The 21,680-nt window shown below is 43.5% G+C and overlaps 3 protein-coding genes across 10 annotated transcripts in view; 2 read left to right on the plus strand and 1 right to left on the minus strand.

Annotated features, from left to right (window-relative positions):
- LOC6725894 (diacylglycerol lipase-alpha) overlaps positions 1–19,912 on the plus strand; it is a 29,698-nt gene extending 9,786 nt beyond the window's left edge. The window contains exons 3-16 of one of the 8 annotated variants that reach the window (XM_039296500.1): positions 10,290–10,384; positions 10,510–10,616; positions 10,676–10,780; positions 10,847–10,948; positions 11,161–11,338; positions 11,403–11,822; positions 11,895–12,419; positions 12,478–12,619; positions 12,681–12,785; positions 12,852–12,979; positions 13,934–13,957; positions 14,969–15,101; positions 16,825–16,854; positions 17,709–19,912. In XM_039296500.1, the coding sequence (XP_039152434.1) occupies positions 10,290–10,384; positions 10,510–10,616; positions 10,676–10,780; positions 10,847–10,948; positions 11,161–11,338; positions 11,403–11,822; positions 11,895–12,419; positions 12,478–12,619; positions 12,681–12,785; positions 12,852–12,979; positions 13,934–13,957; positions 14,969–15,101; positions 16,825–16,854; positions 17,709–19,589 (3,975 nt within the window). In that variant the 3' untranslated portion in view covers positions 19,590–19,912. Of the gene's footprint in view, positions 1–10,289; positions 10,385–10,509; positions 10,617–10,675; positions 10,781–10,846; positions 10,949–11,160; positions 11,339–11,402; positions 11,823–11,894; positions 12,420–12,477; positions 12,620–12,680; positions 12,786–12,851; positions 12,980–13,933; positions 13,958–13,996; positions 14,143–14,968; positions 15,102–16,824 lie in introns of those variants that run through there. The other 7 variants (XM_016173871.2, XM_039296501.1, XM_016173877.3 and 4 more) reach the window with 7 other exon arrangements.
- On the minus strand, positions 5,227–6,689 carry LOC6725893 (galactose mutarotase). Its single transcript, XM_002106852.4, has one exon. It carries the CDS (start codon positions 6,589–6,591, stop codon positions 5,413–5,415), a length of 1,179 nt encoding a protein of 392 aa, XP_002106888.2. The 5' UTR covers positions 6,592–6,689; the 3' UTR covers positions 5,227–5,412.
- A 107-nt stretch (positions 19,913–20,019) lies between the features above and the next one.
- LOC6725895 (nucleoside diphosphate-linked moiety X motif 8) lies at positions 20,020–21,284 on the plus strand. The gene is made up of 2 exons (XM_002106854.3): positions 20,020–20,457; positions 20,524–21,284. The coding sequence occupies exons 1-2, from the start codon at positions 20,171–20,173 to the stop codon at positions 21,086–21,088; spliced, it is 852 nt and encodes a 283-aa protein (XP_002106890.2). The 5' UTR covers positions 20,020–20,170; the 3' UTR covers positions 21,089–21,284.
- Positions 21,285–21,680: the final 396 nt, after the last annotated feature.

The following is a 21,680-nucleotide window of genomic DNA, read 5'->3' on the forward strand; positions in this document are numbered from 1 at the left end:
CGAACTAGCTTCGATTTGAAGTGTATCCTTGACATATGCAGCGCTTTTATTTTATATGTATGTATGTGCCTCCGCGTTTATGCGCGATATATTCGCTATGGCTCATCCTATCCGTATCCACAGCCGACATCATCGTCTTTATCTCTATCGTCATTAAACGGGGCTCGTCATTATTGCCATAAAACTTTCTTTTGGTTCTTGTTCTTGCTCTTGTTTGGTTCCTGGCGCAACTTTTGCCACTGCCACTGCCGCTTGCCGCTTGGATGTCCTATCTCCATCTTGTTCTTTCCTATAGCTGCCATCTCTCTCTCTCTCTCTCTGCCGTTCACGTTCCGTCTCTCTTTCGCACTGTCTCCGAGTGCTGCTGGCATTGGCCTTTTAGTTCATTTCCGCCCGATACGCTGCCTTGTGATGACATTGTTTTTATGACGCGACCCCCCAGTTTCCTCGGTTTCCCTGCTTTTCGCTACCGCTTTTCCTTTGGCTCCACCGCCGACACATTTTACCTACAGACAAAGGATATGCCCGCCATATAAAAGCGATATGTACGTACATACATATACATATGTAGATATATGCTAGATGTGCGTACATATATCGTGCATGAGTTTGTCGAGCCTGGGCTTTCGCTCGATTCTGATCCAATTGCAACAAATAACACAAAGGCTTTGCCCCAAGTGAAGTGATGGATAATGGTGTTAGTGATGGGCCTGTCAATCAGCCACCGATGTGCCATATTGACAGAGACATAGACATCGGTGTCATAGATCTACGACGTGATTGCCGGTTACACAAGTCCGGAATTTAGGTCACGCAAATATTGCCATCGTTACTAGTTAATTTCAGAACATTTTTATGCATTTACGAATGCTCCGAATTGTATAAAAACAAATTTTGATATAATCAACGCTCTAAAAAAAAAAATTACTAAACTGGATGTGAAAAAAGTGTTGCGGTAGGTTGTCAATCAGTTTCAAAGCCATTTAATTGAACTGTCAAAAATAACGAGTATGAAACTGATGTGTTAATTTAAAATCAAATCAGAGCTTAATCAGCTGAGGGCATAGTGAATGTTTATTTGTTTTTGGAGGAGATTAAAATAGAATAGTTCGTAATGAATCATCGCTTAGTTGATAACACATATATACATTGAAATGTGAAGTGTGAAAAATGTATTTAAAAAAATACAAACTTTGATCTAACTGGTCAGTATTATTTCACACATAAATATGCAGTTTATAGTGATTCAATTCGTTGGCCACTAAACTGGCGACTGCGAGTGTGCCATGAAACATCGTGGTCTGTCGGGAAAAGAGGCAGAAATCCCATTTCGAGGGGCTGGGCGCAACATTAGCGGCTCGTTGGCGAAAATGCTGCCAAACCAAACCCCCTCATTAGATCCCCAACCTGCCGAGTTCCTACGTGTGTTTACCTTTCTCAAAGCGCTGGCTCGCTTTTTTCCATGCCACCCAAACCACCCACTGCCTCGTTGTCCTTCCGCCCAGTCGACCTGGTCGACACCCTTGACAAGTATAACCAAAATCGTTTCACCAAAATACGCAACTTTAATTATGGCTGCAAATATTTGTATCTTAATTGCTATATATTTTGCTGAGTTTCAAGCTTTCGTATAAATGATTATATTTATACATATACATTTTAAGAAAAATCTTTGTAATATTTTCTCGAAGTGCATGTCCCTTTGTTAATTTGGTTTTCTTTTTTTTTTGTGCCCTGTTTTTTTTTTAATTGCTTGAAAGAGAGGGAGTGCGTCACGCGAATGCTGAAACTATATAATATGGCAGAAAAGGAAGTGGAAACCACAATCAGAGTGTGCGGTCTGGTTTTATAAAGTTATTCATAAACGGTGACGAGGGGAAAAGGGCGCTGCATAGATGGTAGGAGGAGGTAAAGGGAGGTAAAGAGTAAAATGCAAAATGGGCGGAAGCGGGGGCAGTGCAATTAACCCCCGGAGGGCAAACTGCAGTTTCCGTGGAGCGGCGAGTGTGTGCGCCATTTACCTTTGTGTCGCGCACCCGAAATGGTTTAAAATCGGAATAATATATACCAAATTGCAGGGCAACATAAGCTGCCAGGTGGAAATTCAATTGCGAAACTCGAAATTTGCGGAAAAGCGGTCCCATAACGCCACTAAACACCAATGCCAGCCAATGGTACCGCCACAGGGGTCCAGCTAAATTTAGATCGATATTTCCCGTTTCGTCCCGTCCCGCTGGCTTTCGCTTTCGCTTTTTATAGACTTTAAGAAAATGTATTCGCAGGCAGCGTTCGCTAAATTTAGTATTACCAAAAGCAAACAGTCAACAATCTGGGGTACACAAAACATCAGGTTACATTTCCAATCGATCCAAAACGTGCCAGATGCCCCATTAGCCGCATATTCATGTTCGAGGGTCGCTCCATGAGCTTTGCAAGCGATTTTCCTGCAGGTTGATTGCGTTGTTTCTTTGGCTGGCATCTCTGCTAATTCATTAGCTTAACTGAAGAGCTGAAAACGTTGATACATTTTCAAAATTCCTTAATTGTTGTTGCAGTTCTTGGAATCCATTTATTTGTTTGCAGCCAGCAGACTTAAACGTAATGTGCTGGAAAATCAGTGTAGTTTCATTTATCCTTTGTAAGCACTTGTTACGCCCCGAGTTTCCAGGAAATGGGAAACGAACTACAGTTATATTTACTGGCGCAACTTCCTGCCCATTTCCCTAGTAAGCTTTGTAAGCTCTTTATTCTGTGTTATTTTGTATAACGACTTAATAATACAGAAATTCCAATAATAAGCATTTATGGAAAATGTTTATTCCATTTAATATAATAAATAACTCAAATATACGTATAATGGTAATATATTTTTAATTTTATACTAGACTAGCCTTGAAACTCCCTTTTCACATCAAGCATTACCGAACAAAAATGGCAAACAACTTTATTACGCACCTATTTTTCGAAACGCCCTTCTCTGCGATTCTCAAAGGGGATACATAAGAAGACAACAAACGCACGGATTAATTGAAGGGCCCTTCTCTGCGCTTCTCAATGTGCATACATATAAAGATGCCATCCAACGCACTGATTAACCGAAGCGCCCTTCTCTGCGATTCTCAATCGGAGTACATAAGAAGATGTCATAGAACGCACCGGCTTATAGAAGCTCCGATAAATAAAAAAGTATCTACAGCTAAATACGACTAGGGACTAGTGTGTGTTTCAAATGCACTTTAAGTGCAGTTCTCAGCCATGTCAATTTCAATTATTTCCTTACACAAGCTGGCACTTCAGTCTTAGATTGAACTGAATTGCAATTAATCTGTCATAAAGTGTTAAAGTTACCAACATTTTCTGACTTGGAAGTGCACAGCGATGGGAACTTAATTGTAAGAGGCAATTCTGACAATTTAACTTCATTTCAAACGATCTGAGGATTTATTTTGATACCGTGCTTGAAAATCAAGTGTATTGAAGTGTATAAAGTTCACATTTTTATATCGAATTCTTTCCTTTACGTTTTTAAGTAAATTTCAATAAATAGACTTATAATTTTGCGACCATAATCATCAACATTTCAAGCGAGATGTCACAATTGCGGTTTCACAAATGTAGGAGACAAATTGGTGAACAAAAGCATTTTCTGGGAATTAATTGACATGTGTCGTACTATTAATTTGCTTCCAACTTGAAGTTAACTGCAAAACACATACTCTTAGTAAATGGACTTAATGGCTTATCATAAATCCAGTTGTTAATTGCACCCATCACGGCTGTTTACCACGGATTCACCACTCAACTTCAGTTTCGCGATGCGATGGCGGATATCTCGTGGCAATTTGTTGATTCGAGTGCAGGCCACCTGTTCGTACATCGCCCTCTGGCCAAGGCATAGATAAATTGCTTGCATCGCGACTATCTTATCGTGTGGGGCCTGTTCCGCGATCCATCCAATAAAAGATCGATAGAGGTGTGTGATTTACTGGGACCACGGTGCACAGAACACAAACTACACACCTATCGAAAATTGCTACGAAATGTGCTAGCTACGGATGATTATTCAGCCAATAACCGTGACAGGAATTATCATCATTTATAATGGCAATAACTGAATAATTGAATATGCTGCGATATATGACGGAGACAGAACAAAAGAATGATTGCCATCAATTACTCTGCCCTTGCCCATTACGGCTTCTTCGACAGCTGCGTGGTTTTTCACACTACACTCGCACAAATCGTGTGTAGTTTCGGAAAAGCAATGCAAATTTGAATAGCATATTCCTAAATGTGTTTGGTTTTAAATTTTCATAAACATATGTATGCATATCTCTTCGATGAACCCTTTATCACCTTAATAACATGAAGTGTAGTTTAGAGAACAGAAATCCTTACAAAAGAACCACTTTTTTTGCAAGTGTACATAGAGAAAACAGTGGGGTATAATGACCATTCATACCTGCAGTTGGTGTAATGGGTTTTCGAGTTGCCTGCGGCTTCCTCGGCATTGTTCTTTCAGTCCGTGCCGCTGGTTCCATATCATGCCTCATTGGCGCCACCGCACGGAAAATGTCAGGATGGTGTGCAAATAAATGCAAAATCATGGCTCGTCATCCACATCGACACCGCATCGTCACAGTCACAGAGTCAGTCATCCTCGCCCATTGTCACTTGAAGTTCAGTTCAGCGAGGCCAATGGCAATGGTAATGCCAATGCCAAAGTTGCTCGCCTTTGGATTGCAGCTTTGGTTGCTTCAATGAAATCTGTCACCGAAATCTTTTCCATTTGAAAGGAAAGACTCGAGAGGCATAGCTCCATAAGGCCAAAGTTATAATTAAGATCGAAATTAATTTGACGACGATTAACTCAATGGTTAAAACTATAGGAACATTCTTGAAATCAAATAAAAGAGGAATGTAATATCCAGTATTTTTTGTCTTTTTTTTTGTCTTATTCAATGACGGTAACTATTTAGTCGTTCTTAAAGCACCCAAGTTTTGATTAATTTCATTCTTAAATATTTGGACCTATTTAAGTAGTTTTTAAATGTATTAATATTTTCTATGCTTGCTTTCTCCGATAAACAGACAAAAGCATTTCTTATTGCCAAAACAATTTTGCATTTACAACACCGTTAAAGCCTATAATGTACAGCATTTTAAAATTCCTTTGTGCGATAATATATGCAAATGATATTTTAATGGATAAGCAAATTTTATTTATTCAATGATTACTCAGCGACTGTAGTTATAGCACTCAGAAATTTTTAATTACTTCTCGCAACACAAAGTAGCTGCCATAGAACAAACCGTTCTATCGAAGCGCCCTTCTCTGCGATTCTCAAACGGACTACATAGGTAGCGGCCATAGAACGCACTGATTTCCCAATGGGCTCTTCTCTCCGCTTCTCAAACGGGTTTTGGTTTTCGCAGTGGTTCTTCGCCCAGGGCTTTCAGTTCCTCCGGATCGGCACAGCATTTCCACGATTCCTGAACGCCAAAATGGTAGATGGTTTCATGGAAATAGTGCTCGCCCGGATTGATGAAGATGCGTGGAAAATCCGGCTGATTTACGGCATCCGGATAGTTAAGCAGCTGAAGACTGAAGCCACAATGTTGCCAATAGCGGGTGCACCTTTTACCCAATATAGGTGGCTCACCAAGCGGTTCCTGGGGAAAACAATTGCCGGTGGTGAACCTAACACACGGCTGATTGCTGAATATTTCCATAAATCTCCCCGAATCCGGATGCAAAAACCTGCCCACATAACGCGTTCTAATTGAATCGAACTCCTTGTCGAGGGCAAAGCAAACGTCGTAACCCTTTACCGGTTTCTGTTCAAACTGGCGCACCCGGTCGCCCATGAATACTGGCAATCGGATATCGTATACGGAATCATTAACGTTCTTAAATCGACCCGTGGGAAGTCCGTCGCCTTTGGATGTTTCCATCGTTTCCATTGCCTCAATGTTGATTTGATGGTCAAAAATGCCCTTGATTCCGGTAGACTGACCGGCCAGATTAAAGATGATATGATTGGATATATTCACCGGCGTCGTTTGATTAGTGGTGGCTTCCATTTGTATAAAGAACCGATTATCGTCATTTATGGTGAAGTGAAGCAATACTTTCAATGTCCCAGGATATCCTTCGTGTCCATCCGGGGAGACATGACGCAAGGTGACGCCATCCGGCCGTTTCATTTCCAGATCCCAAATGACCTGATCGAAGCCCACAAAGCCACCATCAATCTGGTGCTTCTGCCCCAAATTTTTGGACACAATGACCCGTCGCTCGTCCATGATGAACTCGCCGTTGCCCACCACATCCGAGACTCTGCCAATTGTGCAACCAAAATGATAGTTCCTATACTTCGTATACCCGGCAACATCATCGAATCCAAGGACCACATCGGACAACTGGTGATAGGCATCTGGCACTTGAATGCTCTGGATTGTTGCGCCCAGCTGGATGATGGCCACGGACAGGCGATTGGTGTTGGTCATCGTATAGCGACGAATCACTTGGGCCTGCTTGGTAAACGGATTGGTCGCAATACCAAAGATGTCCTCCACAACCTTAACCATAATTAGGGATAAACGTTTTTTGAATTTTGAATTTAATTGAAATTTCTCCTTCTGTGTGAAATTCTTTTTGAAAGTATACTCAAAGTTGTTAAAAAAAAGCGGGTAGATTCTTATTTTCTCCCTGACGCACAAAACGCTTCCTAGGGTTAAACTACAGAACGCGCTTATTCCTCAATCTCCCCAGGCTCAGTACCTGGGTTTCATCCTGGACAAGCGGCTTACGTGGAGGTAGCACACTTTCCGCAATAACTTGCCGCGGGAAGCTCAGGAGGAAGCTGAACTGGATGTCCGATTCCAACAAAGTGCAATGGGTTCAAGAAGAGGTGACAAGACTAGCCATATCCTTATATACCATAAAAGGATCTGCTGATAAATGACTTATCATAAATCCAGTTGTTAATTGCACCCATCACGGCTGTTTAGCACTCAACTTCAGTTTCGCAATGCGATGGCGGTTATCTTGTGGCAATTTGTTGATTCGAGTGCATGCCACCTGTTCGTACATTGCCCTCTTGCCAAGGCACAGATAAATTGCTTGCATCGCGACTATCTTATCGTGTGGGGCCTGTTCCGCGATCCATCCAATAAAAGATCGATAGAGGTGTGTGATTTACTAGGACCACGGTGCACAGAACACAAACTACACACCTATCGGAAAATTGCTACGAAATGTGCTAGCTACGGATGATTATTCAGCCAATAACCGTGACAGGAATTATCATCATTTATAATGGCAATAACTGAATAATTGAATATGCTGCGATATATGACGGAGACAGAACAAAAGAATGATTGCCATCAATTACTCTGCCCTTGCCCCATTACGGCTTCTTCGACAGCTGCGTGGTTTTTCACACTACACTCGCACAAATTGTGTGTAGTTTCGGAAAAGCAATGCACATTTAAATAGTATATTCCTAAATGTGTTTGGCTTTCAATTTTCATAAACATGTATGCATATTTCTTCGATGAACCCTTTATCACCTTAAAAACATGAAGTGTAGTTTACAGAACAGAAATCCTTAGAAAAGAACCATTTTTTTTGCAAGTGTACATAAAGAAAACAGTGGGGTATAATGACCATTCATACCTGCAGTTGGTTTAATGGGTTTTCGAGTTGCCTGCGGCTTCCTCGGCATTGTTCTTTTAGTCCGTGCCGCTGGTTCCATATCATGCCTCATTGGCGCCACCACACGGAAAATGTCAGGATGGTGTGCAAATAAATGCAAAATCATGGCTCGTCATCCACATCGACACCACATCGTCACAGTCACAGAGTCAGTCATCCTCGCCCATTGTCACTTGAAGTTCAGTTCAGCGAGGCCAATGGCAATGGTAATGCCAATGCCAAAGTTGCACGGCCTTTGGATTGCAGCTTTGGTTGCTTCACCTTTGATATTTGGCCCGGTCTGCCCCGGATTCGCTGGCGAAAGGTAAATGTTTGCCGATAAGAACAGCCAGTTGGATCAATAGCCTTGAAATTACGCAGCTCGAACTTTAAGCTTTCGACACGTAGGTGATAAATATTGCAGCAATGAAATCTGTCACCGAAATCTGTTCCATTTAAAAGGAAAGACTCGAGAGGCACAGCTCCATATCTTTGCAAAGGTCAGCATTTTAAATTGGATACTAACTGAAGAAGGCCAAAGTTATAATTAAGATAGAAGGGTTCTGGGCATTGGACTTAATATTTGATGGCAAATTATTAACACAAAAGTTAAAACTAAAGGAACATCCTTGAAATCAAATAAAAGAGGGTCTCTATAGGGAAATAGATTTAGAATGCAATATCCAGTCATTTTTGTTTTATTTGTCAAGATTCAATGACTATAAATTATTATTTACCTTTTAGTCGTTCTCCAAGTTTCGTTTAATTTTATTCTTAAATATTTGGACCTATTTAAGTAGTTTTTAAATGTGTTTACCTTTTCGATGTTTACTTTATTCATAAAACCGAAAAAGCATTTCATATTGCCAAAACAATTTCGCATTTACAACACTGTTAAAGACTATAGAATTTTAAAATTCCTTTTTGAAATTTTCCATGTCGATAATATAGTTTGTTTATACATAGGTATAGATATTCTTTTATATAATTCACTTGGCTATGTAAATAATTAAAATGTTAATCTGTCTGCTTGATTTGTAAATAATATATGCAAATAACATTTTAGTGGATAAGCTAAGCTCATTTTATTTATTCAATGATAACTCGACGACTGTAGTTATAGCACTTAGAAAATGTTAATTACGTTGAGCAACACAAATAATAATTAGAAATAATGAAAGTCTATTACTGAATGATATAATGTTTATATAAACACAAATTGATTAGAAAACCATGGGTAGATAGCAACTAGTACGCAAGCTAATATGTTTTATTATATGTTAGCATGATTGAAATTTGCATTTCAAATCGTTCAAATGATCAAGGTCGTTAGTATATAGAACTTTAGAATATTCAGTATTCAGTTCTAGTCGAGGCACTCAGCCAGTTTATTATCTGCTTGTTTATGTTTATATTGACTGAGATCGTAAACCCATTTCGTCTATAAATAAGCCACTGGCGAAATCTTTGGCATTGTAATATCTAATGCTGATTCGGCACAAGTGAACTTTGCAATCGCAATTGATTTAACGTATTGATTATGCCGCCGATAAAGACGGTGAATCATTTGGCTGGCACTCTCGTGACCGATAAGTCGATAAGACCACAATACATGCATGTCTTCGCACCATTACTTAGCTAGTTATTTAGTTAGTTAGTCTTGTTAATTCCCGAGACTCCGGATATGCAAATATGAGCATGCATTCCCTTCTACGATTGCCATGTCAGGAGCGCCTTATCGAAACCCGATGCAATGTCAAGCCAGCGATTATGGTGGGCTTTTCCAAACATGATGACCCACACACGCCGCCCAACAAGTTGTTACACACAGAGAAAATATACCTGAGTTTGCTTTGCTTGAGAGGTTTCCCTCATTTAGAGGTTCGTCTGTCTTAAGTACCATTCTCTAGCTATGATGTTGTGTAATGTTTTCTTTTTTTTTGTGTGTGTGCCATTTAACCAATGTTGCTGCATTTCTTTCGGTGCAGTTTTACTTGCCACCCCCTTTTGACACGCCCTGCTCATGTCTGACCCTGATTATGCTTTGCTTTACATGGCACTATTGGTTGACATCGGCAGAGTGGGGTGAAGTGGGTGGCGGGCGTGAGGCGGAACCTTAAGCTGCTCCTCCAAAGTCGTTCGCTTTGCATATGTGCATGCAGGCATGACTGTACCGCCATTGAGCATTTGAATGCTGCAAGGGCTGCAACTTAATTTCCAACGGGATTACAATTTAGCTGCAACCTGCGACCAAAGTGGGTTGCTATGTAAATGCAAGTTTCATAAAATAATCATGATTGCTTTTGGTGCCACGATCTTTCCAGGCATATCGTACACACTGCGTATGAGTGATATAGTTGAAGATGATCACTCATACGCAGTGTTGCACATCGTTGAAATGCATAAATACCACATTGCTGTGAATTATGAAATTAAGTTTCATTTTTTAATGCGAACCTAATCTACTACTGATTATTTATCAATAATTTATTTATAAATGTTGTACTTTTTGGCGTAGCAAGCAAAGGTTATTTGGATTTATACATGCTATTTAGTTTAAACTAATTTCACTCGCTCCTTTCGATTTCAGATGCCTGGACTTGTGGTCTTCAGACGTCGCTGGTCTGTGGGCTCTGATGATCTCGTGGTGCCGGGCGCATTTCTCCTGACGATTCATTTTATATGGTGAGTAGCCACGTACCAATTTACTTAATCACCGATTATTGTTCATAATCATATTTCGTGTTTTTTTTTATTCTTTTTCTTCAACAACAAAATAAAAACAAAAAACGATCTGATTTCTGTGACAGTTTTGTGATTGTTAGCGTCTCGTTGGTTATCTTTGAGTATAATACACGAATTTTAAGCGTAAAATTATTGTTCTATCATCTAATAGGCTACTTGTTGATACTATTTTGTAAGTATACTGATTCACGTTCATTGGATTCTGTATTGATATTGATTCTTGCTTTGCAGTTTCAATATGTGTAGAAATAGGTATATGTGTGATCTCGATGCGTGGCAGTATTCTGGATGCCGAGGCGCGCACCTCAATCAATATCTGGATATATCTCAAGAGCCGTAAGTTATTGATGCACGCCCTGAACCATCCTATATGTAGTATATCCATTCTTATCTTCATTGCAGTGGTTATACTGTTCGATATTGCCTGGCTGGCGGTGGGATCCGTTTGGCTGGGGCACTACTACACCACTGCACCCATCGATGATCCCAAAAAGGTCTACATAGGTGAGCCAAATCGTAGATTTAGCTAGTGATTGTCTAGCTTAAAGTAATCATTATAAAGTATGGGTATATAGTATCAATATTTGTATAGTTTGCAGGTGTTACTATGCAATTTTATGCAAATACCTTGCCTTGTTTGGGTTTTCCCATTTATCCAGACTATAACCTATCAAGTGTTATTTACCTTTGTTATTCTCCTCCTTTCTTCCTCACAGCAATTATCATCTGCAATTGGGCTCTGGTGGTGATCACCCTCATCACGATATGGTGCACCTTCGATGCTGCCGGCAGATCCTGGGTAAAGATGAAGAAGTACCAGCGATCAATGCGCGAGACAGAGTCGCGGTTTAACTACAAGCGGAGCAACAGTATGAACCGCAACTGGCGACAAAGGTGAGTCAGAAAATGGTGGCAATGATCATTTAATAAATTTCATTGACTTCGCACAAACGCACAGGAAAGTAATGCGAGCGTACCAGGATAGTTGGGATCATCGCTGCCGCCTGCTGTTCTGCTGCATGGGCTCCTCGGAGCGCAACCGGAACTCGTTCACGGACATCGCCCGTCTGCTGAGCGACTTCTTCCGGGAGCTGGACGTGGTGCCGTCGGATGTGGTGGCCGGATTAGTTCTGCTCCGCAAGTTCCAGCGTCTTGAACGCGAGGCCATTGTGAGGCAGCGCAAAAATGGCACCTACGAGTTCCTCAGCGGCGTACCGATCACGGAGCGAACCCAGTTCCTAGCACTCAACGATGCCAAAAACTATGACTTCTTTCAAACGGTCATCCACTATATGTACTTTGCCCAGGGAGCCTACGGCTGGCCCATGTACGTCATCATCAATCGCAGCAAGATGTGGCATCTGGTGCCGGAACTGAAGTGAGTATGAAGCATGTGGCATATGGCAGGAAATGGCCAATGGAAACAATGTATATATTTCATTATTCTCAGATGCTTTGGCTGCTGTTGCGGTACAAGTGATGATACAGAGGTTATCCAGGACAACTGCTGCCTGTGCAACTATGCAGCGCTGAAGAAGACACTCCAGCTGGGCGACATCGATATCGTTTATGCCACCTATCACGTGGACGTGGGCGAGACGCCCTTCTTTGTGGCCATCGACTACACACATCGGGCGGTTGTGATCAGCATACGTGGTACCCTTAGCATGAAGGACATCCTTACGGATCTGAATGCCGAGGGCGAAGTTCTGCCGCTGCAGCCGCCGCGTGACGATTGGCTGGGCCACAAGGGTATGGTGCAAGCGGCGATCTACATACGCAACAAGCTGCAGGAGGAGAACCTCATCGAGAGGGCACTGCAACGGAATCCGGACCGTCAGACGCACACCTTTGACCTGGTGCTGGTGGGCCATTCGCTGGGCGCCGGCACAGCGGCCATACTCGCCATTCTCCTTAAGCCCGAGCATCCCACGCTCCAGTGCTTCAGTTACTCTCCGCCAGGAGGTCTGCTCAGGTGGGTTATGCTTGAGCTTTCGTGTTGGTTCAAATTGAAACGTATGCTTCCTTTTCAGTATGCCCGCCGTGGAGTACTCAAAGTCGTTCATCACCTCGGTGGTGCTGGGCAAGGATGTAGTGCCGCGCATCGGTCTCAATCAAATGGAGGCCCTGCGAGCGGACCTTATCAATGCCATTCAGCGCAGCGTGGATCCCAAGGTGATTAACATTTATAACATGCTCTCTAATATGTATTTAATACGTTTCTTTTTTCTTTTAGTGGAAGACCATTTCCTGCTCGGTCATCTGCTGTGGCTGTGGACCCGAGCCCACTTCTGTGGTCAACATGTCCGGCCAGGACACGCACATCAATCAGTACCAGGAGGTATTTAGGCACATATCTCATTCGATTTGTGCTGCGTACTAAAAGTTGTTTATCTGTATGTTCCAGGAGCGTGGCACTGCCCGTTCGACCAGCGCTCATCCGACGGACAGCTCGATAGCTTTAACTCTGCACCAGCCCTTATATCCGCCCGGTCGCATCATTCACATTGTGCGACATCATCCCAAGCCCGACGAGTGAGTAGCCCGAGTCCAACGAGCTGGAAATAAGTGCGACAGCTGGCCGCATCCGCATTTGTTTCCTCCTCGATCTCGCAACCCGACCTCCTGACCCACACCCTGATTTATTTGTTGATGTTTTTTGTTTGATTCGCGATACGAGATCCGCCTCTGGGGCCCAAGGTCTGTGCTAATTGAGGTGCGATAGCCAATGCTTATCGCCGAAGTGAGAGTGGTGGAGTGAAATGTCAAGCTGATCCGCAACTGACTCATTCGCAATGACGTCAGGGTTGTGTTGTCGTCGCTTGGTATGTTAATCTATCGCCTCGCCCATCCGTAGAGATGCATAGATACAGCTGATGATCTCGTCATCGGGAACGGGCACTGAACTCTCTATCCAGTTGGCGCCCTTTGCTAGTCGGTGGCTGACTCTAATTTTCGTCTACGATTTGACATACCCACGTGACTTATGGCCGAAACGTGCTGCTTCAATTATTAAATTCACAAGTGCCCCATTTCGTAACGCGATTACTAACAGAATGTAGGGCCATATTGAATTTCCAGACGCAGATATGCTTTAAAAATATATTAGTTAAATGAGAAATCCCATAAAACGTTTTCTTGGGCTAAATAATCATGCAAGACTAAGATATTTTACTTTAATATATCTTTCAATGCATTGAGATTTAATACTAATAAGAAACTCGGAAGATCTGGATATTTCTATATGCTGGGTGATAGTTTACGATGTTGTATGTACATATGTATGTATGAATGGTACCCTGCTGTCGGCGGAGTTCTCGATCGACTACTTTCACTTGTTATCGTTTCAATTGGTTTGGTTCGGTTCGGTTCTGTCTTGTTTCATTATGTTTTGTGTTGCTGAACGTGTTTGGTCGATTTCTGTTTGCCCCACCGTCCCGAAACCCAGTCAATGAGAACGGAAAATAATGTTAACAAAATGTTTTTCAGGCAAAAATACGACAGTGGTTGGAGGTAGGCACACACACAGACCCACCAGCCCATCAACACCCACAACTACACCCACATCGACACACATTTACACACGCACACACCTACAAAGCGCATCGCACACAGATGCAGATACTACGAGCACACGCATCCAAAAGATTGAAAGATGAAGAGCTTGAGCAGCGCTGCCGTAACTCAACTCGATCTCTGTCTCTATCTATCTATCTGTCTCTCCTGCCTCTCTCTCTGTCTACATATGTCTATTCCACTCTGCTCGTGTTTATGCTCGCCCTCTGTCTCTCTCTTACGCACACTTTCTCTGTGTCTTAGCTTGTTTGGTTTGTGTGTTGACCTAGTGAAAGCCCGAGAATTTTATAGATCTGTTTATTCTGTTAGAAGACTTCCTTCACATCCCATTTTGGTTAATCTTTGTTGCATGAGACAATACAATCACCGAAGCATGCATCGTCCCATCTCTACACGAGCTGAACTCTCATCTCAAATAGATCAGTTTTGCTAAAGAAGGTTGAACAAAAAGATCATGAGTTGAGAATTCTGCCTTTGTAAAGAGGTCCTTATATCCCTCTCTCGTTGTCGCCCTCTCTCGCTCTCGCATATGAGCTGGGCTATTATCCTTATAATTTGTGTTTGATATAGCAGATCATGCATGATATTAGACCCGAAAGTTGAAGAAGACAATACTTCTAATGGCCGGAGTCATGGAAATCCTTTCATTAATGAACTATATATTATATACAAATGTTTATTGCTGATAGATATGTAGCATTCATTTTTGTTTCCCTATCATTCTCTAATAAATCAAGTAGATATCCAATATCGATTACACATTAATATTTATTAGACAAGTAGAGATTACGTGTTATTGAAACATATCATATTGAAAGAGATTTCTGTGACAACTAAAGTGGTCCCCAACTAAAAATTTAGTTGGTCGGAACGTAGAACGTAGATATTTAGTTAGTTTAAATAGCCCAAATGTAAACTATTGCAATAAAGCTCTTGTGTATTTTGCAGAAATGTTCTGAAAAATCGGGAGCCCGTATATCAGGCAATCTGGGCCGATTCCACGGACTTCGATGAGGTGCTCATCTCGCCGGTGATGCTGCAGGATCACATGCCCGACAAGGTTCTCGCCGCCCTCAAGAAGGTAATTGCCGAGTTCGACGACGAGCGCGGCTCCTCGGTGCACAGCTATTCCACAGCCAGTTGATCAGATCCGGTCGAATGGACGGACGGACGGCAATGGAATCGAGTTGAATATGGAATGACTGATCGTTGACACCCTACACCCCCCCGTCGTCTTCGTCGTTGTCCTAGAACCGTATATAGTCTAACTATAGCCCTATAGCATACATATCTAGAGTACGCAGCACCGATCTAGTTAGTTGATTCGTCTACTGTACTGTGCTGTATTGTACTGTACTGTACTGTACTGTACTGTACTGTACCTTGCCCTTAGTCTAGCCTTAAGGTCAGAGGTCGCGAACGGCGAACCGCAATGCGCAATCCGCAATCCGCAGTTCGCCAAACCCATGACCACAAGCCACACAGCAACCAAAACTCACAAACACGAGAGCCACGCGAACGCGAATACCACCCACACAGTCATGACAAGCACATTTACACCGATGATGCCTATTTATCTATATGTAAACTCAATTACGTTAAACGTTATCTAGTCTAAGGCCAACTATCGCTTATAATTTCAATAATGCTAAATTGTTCGACATTGATTTGTTTATATTTATTTATTGCCCTTTTCTTTTTGATATATACAACAATTTGCTTTGATATGTATGTCCAGAGAATGGAACCGATACTTAGCCAGCACTACACACGTATAACCAAAATCCAGTAACTCTATTGTATTTATCGCTGTGTTAGGCATTGACCATGGACTTTGAATGTTTACACTTATGCCTAAGTTAAATTTATATTTATATACTTGTATTTTGTTTATGTGGCTTCGTCCATTTATTGTTTAAGTTGAACAGATGTAATTTGCATTTCGTTTTCAAAATCTCCGTGTTTCCATCACGCTCTCCAAATATCTCTTATATATGTTCACTTTAAAGCGTAAACTGTTTGTTTTTTATATGACGAATATACACACTTGTACTACGTACAAGTACTTGAATATGATTAATTCTTTAATTTATTTATTGCTTTAAATACCTTTAAATCGGTAATGGTGAATATTTAAGTATTTGCACATCTTGTAAGTTGCCCGATTACTACACCAGAATGCCCAGTTAATCCCGGCTTCGTTGGATTAAAGATGTTTTAGAAATTGCTCCGCTAGATGGAAAACATATATTATTGGTTTTTAAAAAGCCAATATATATATGCACACGATTGAAATTGATTTCATTTGAGTTCTTTTTGTGAAGATTTCATTTGGTAAGTTTTTTAAGTTCAACTATTATGCTTTGACTACAAATACACAACATAACCTATCATACTATATATATACTATACACAACTCCTTTAAAAATATCTGCTGCATGGGAATGGTTGTTGTAAAGCTTAAGGAATGGCAAAACAAATACATATAGTATGGTAGATGAAACGTATTGCCTTTTTGCTGAGCTGGGAGGAGACCCGGTCCCGTATGTGTGCTAGTTGCAATGAGAGAGTAGTGGATCAGGCTATAGGATAATCCCCTGAACGATTTTTCCACCCGACCCCACCCTTGATGATCTGATTCAGATCACAGTTAGTATATGCGACGAACTTCTGAAAACCACTGATGTATTTAATTATGCTTTTGTTTTGCTTCTTTTATGGAACTTAACGATTATCGATAACTGATAAACGAATACCGATTTAACCGATTTGTATGTGACCCGATCATCCGATGATGTGCACAGGTCGTGTCTTGTAGAGATCGAACCGTAAAGGCATGTACCACTCGTAGACGTAATGATAACACGACAATAACTACAACTACAACAGTTACAACAACAACTACGACAACACAAAATACAGATACCAGGTACAGCCGCCCGCCTTCTATATAAATTTGTTATCATTAAACAAAAGACTAAACCAACTTTCCATTTTGCTCTCGTTAAAACCAAACAAAATTTTTAAATATGTCAACCGAATTACAAGTCTCTCTCTCTATCTCTCTCTATGTATATTTCTCTCTCCCGCTCTCAACCTAACCTCAAACAATTAAAAAAAAAACCAATAACCTATCCAATTTTGTAAACTAAACTCTCTAAATGTAATCGTACTCGCTGTGTATGTACAACGAAAACCAATATCGATATTGTGTCTCGCACCCGTAAGCTCCCACCCACCCTCAAACCACACCTCACCACAGCGAACCATGAGCCACATCCTACTCGCTTAACTTGACGCAACTGTACTTAGTCACTCCACTTCACTCGCTAACTGCATCTGCTACTGTCTCTTTCCACTCTCGCTCATCTGTGAAACTGTACATACATGCATCCCACTCTCGCTCGCAACATCTACTCGTCTCTTTCTGCATTTATATGTAACTACCAGTTGTGAAGATCAGGATTAATTGATTGCTTGATCTGTTTCGATTATAGATTAGAAAAAATAACTGCAGTCGAAAATAAGGGTTTAAATGCCAACCAAGAATTAAAAATATATTTACGAAATCAGACCTATCAATCAATCAATCGGTTTAACATTTCAGTAGGACCACAACTTAGATCTAAGTTAAATGATCAAGTACAATCAAACACTGATCCCCACCACTCTCGCTACTCGCCTTTAGGTTGTAACAACGAGTGGGCCACGCAAGCCGCAGCGCCAGACCTCGAATGCATTCTCCACCGGATCGAACGAAGCAGCGCACGATATGGACCTCGAACCGCCGCATTGTAGCGGCCACAGTGTGCCGACGGATGCCATGAGATTCGAGCCGCGAACGGATCCCGACCAGATGCAGAACTCGATAACGCAGTCGCAACACTGCAAGCGACCCTCGCAAAGTTCCTACACGAACCTGAGCAACTGCCTCGTCCTGACGCCGACCGCCCAGCACAAGCTTTGTTTGGAGACGTCCTTCACCAACGGATCGACACCACACCAGCCAAATCAGCGGCTCACGTCGGCGGCCTCATCGCTCCTGAGCTCGGCAACCACGCCGTATGACATATCAAGTGCTCTGGACGACAGCCTGGCCACAGTGGCGCTGCGGCAGAGCCCCTCGCTGATCAGCGCTGAGACGACGGCCACGGTGATTGTTAATCCGGAACCGGATGCTGAGGAGATTGCCATACCACAACGCCTCAAGGCGGTGGCCTTCGATATGGCGCTCACTCCGCCGCCAACGCTGCCGGAGAGGTCCCTGCTCGGGCGCCAACACTCCGAGAAAAAGCCACGTTCTCTGCCGCTGGCCCATGTCCAGGCCCTTCGTAGAGCTTCGGATGCTGGTGCGGTGCCTGGAGTGGATTTACTGCACGACGACTGGTATGGCCTGGCCCCACTGGCCAGTCCCGAAACGCTGTCCGAGATCTCGAGCGTCTCCTCGCGAACCAGCGTCCCCATTAGCCTGGCCAACAGCATTGAGCGCTATCTGCAGCACATGGGCGTGGGCGTTGGCGGTCCGAAGGTGCCACTCGAGGACATCTTCGAGTCGCAGCTGCATACGCCCAAGGTTATGAGGCGGGCGCCCAAGTTCAGCGAGAATCTTGCGGGCTGTGCAGAGGACACCAGAAATCTGGATCAGTACAAACGGCTGGGTCGTGTGTTCATCACCTTTCCGCGCATCTTTCCGGATCAATCGCCAGCGGCGCATAGTCTGGACTCCAGCGACGATAGCTTTGAGTCTGCATCGGCCCACAGTCTGCAGAGATTGCATCTGCCGCACGGTGCCAATGCGGTGCAGAGTTCCAAGTCCGCCGATCCGCTGGACGGGGATCCCGATGCGACGAGGCAAACGCAGCCGGCAAAGAAGTTGACATTCAGCGATAGCGATATCCTGACGGACGCGGACTGCCTGCGACTGTGTCCACACTGTCCCTGCGATCGGGATGTCCAGCGTGGCTGCTGCACTCGCTCAGAGCACGGGAAGTGCGGCACAGAGAGTTCCGGCGGTTGTGGTGGTGCCACCATGGGATTGGGCTCCACAGATACTAGTTTCTACAGTGCCAGCTCATCGCTGGAACAGTTTGCCACACCGGCCCGGCAGAACGGTGGTAGTGGGGCCTCTGGCCCCCACCTGGAGGAGATACTCATACGGCCCGGCGTGTTGGAATCGCACTTTCCCGTTCTCGGCGGTGGCAGCGCGATAGAGACACCGGCTTTGGTGGCCCCAGCCTCACCATCGCCGCTCAGCAATGGCAAACGACCGGATGTGGTTGGTGGCCGGGTGAGGAAACGGCTCTCGTCCGAGGAGTTTGTCTTCTCCCGGGGCGAGGATCTGCCTATCCTAGTACAAATCGGTGATAGGAGTACCGGCTCTCCGGCGGGACGACGTCGGGCCAAGGGCTGCGTCTATCCGGCCGGGAATAGTCTCCGTTTGGACGCTGCTGCCGCTGTCGCCTCCGCTTCCGCATCGCCCACGTCCATTAGTAAATTTACCCGCACGCGCGTGGCCGCCGGAGGATTGGCAGCCAAACAGGCTGCCGGCAATAACGAAAGTAACGTTTAATAGTTGTAAGTTGCAAGCAGTACCTTCACCTGGACACACAGATGCGATTTCAGCCCAAAGTCGACAATTATGCCGTTGCCATTGCTTTCACACAAGCGATACATACACAAAACCAGTTGATTACAAATTAAAGGAACTCACAAGGAATCTAACATTTTGCATACCGATTACCTAAGGAACAACATTTAGCATTAACACACGAGCGTTTACTATTAACTAAATGCAATATGTATATTTATATACAGATATATAAATATATATTTTTTTGTGCAGCCAAGCCCCAAGCGACGAGAAATTTTAATAAAACGTTTTAAAAAAGTGAATACTCTGCAATGTCGTTAATTAGGAAAATGGCACAAAAAACTTTAAAGTGTAACGGTTTGGTGCTTAGTTGGAATATGGTATTTTAAAAGCAGCTGAGTTCACAGCACTGTTAAACGCTAACAGCGCACTGTGGCGCACAACAGCACACTATCGGCTGTTAACGGCTCTGTTTTGGTTTTTCAATTCCAATTCCAAAGTTCGTTGCGTTCGCATTTGTTTACATCATTGCTCGATTCGGTGTTCCATACCCAAACACGATGTCCCTGATTGCCCAGGCTAGTCGCACAGTGCCGCAACTCCTGTTGCACTTGAACCGCCATCTGGTCACCTCCAGTTCAAGCGCCGCATCCGCCACGTCCTCGAAACCGCCGGATGTCGACCAGTCAATCACTGCCGACCAGCTCCTCGGACCGGAATCGCAGCGCAGGTGCATGGAGAAGATGCGCAGCCTGCCGGCATTCCCGCGTCCCAAGGCGCTGACGCCCAGTCGCCGGGAGAAGCAGACGTCCGCGGTTCTTATCGCCCTCTGCCAGGAGCGGGGCACGTCAGTATAGCCAATTAAACGAGGAATGCAATCATTTGAATAAGCTGCATCGCTTTGCTCTTTCAGGAACGAGATATCCCTACTATACACCCGACGATCGCGACACCTGCGCAGCCACAGCTTTCAGATCTCCTTTCCGGGCGGCAGGCGCGATGATCACGACACGAGCTACGTGGACTGTGCGCTGCGCGAGACGGAGGAGGAGATCGGCCTACCGCGCCATCGCATCCAGGTGTGGGGCGAGGCCAAGCAGCTACAGCTGCCGAGGACCTCGTCCATTGTGCCAGTGGTGGGTGTGGTGCCAGACTTTAGCCTCTCCGAGCTGCGTCTCAACTGGGAGGAGGTGGAGGAGGCGTTTAGTGTGCCGCTCCAATCGCTGATGCTGCCCAAGGCCACCAGGCACACACAGTTTCGCAGCGGCTACAGCGGTCCCGTATTTGTTGTGGACCATTATCGCATCTGGGGCATCACCGGCTACCTGACGCACCTCTTCCTGCACTGCCTGCTGCCACCCAGTTTGCTGCCCGATTGCCTCAAGACGAACATCAAGTTCATTCGGCCCTTTAAGCTACCGCCCAAGCTGCCGCATCATCGCGAGCACTCCGCCGCGGATCCCTCGATGCGCACCTGACGAGACATCCGCGATCCGCCGACCGTAATCCTACTCAGGCTAGCACCAATGTGGTACTGTGATTGGGCCAAATGTGCTTCGCTCGAACCGAACAATTGGCCAATTCTGATGGTGTTCTTTGTTTTAGTGTACGCGTTAATTGTTAATCATCGGAGAGATTTATAATAAAACTGTTGACCATTATGTTGAAATCGAAGAGGAGCTCGTAATTCGAGCTAAAGTTTTAGTTGGAAGATGCCATTTAATGTTATTACTATTATTCAAGTAGTATGTATATATTAACTTATATCATGAAATGAACATCCGTAATTTCCGTGTTAAGTAGAAGGCAATATTTGTCTTTTTGTTTTTTTTTTATTTGTAATTTTTACTTAAATACAAAAAATACTCTTCATTTCCTCCTCTAATTTTCTTTTTTTTTTTTTGTTTTGTTTTTCTTGTTATGATAAAATAAAATATTTAAATAAAAATTAAAAATGGCAAACTTTCGCCAGGGAGCAAAAAAAAATCAAAATCATAATTTTGCAATAGAAAAAAAAAAGATTTGTCTTCGAATACAACAAAAAAGCTCCTTGCAGAATAAAAAATATAA

The sequence above is a fragment of the Drosophila simulans genome, chromosome X (assembly GCF_016746395.2).
Source record: "Drosophila simulans strain w501 chromosome X, Prin_Dsim_3.1, whole genome shotgun sequence".
Taxonomy (NCBI): domain Eukaryota; kingdom Metazoa; phylum Arthropoda; class Insecta; order Diptera; family Drosophilidae; genus Drosophila; species Drosophila simulans.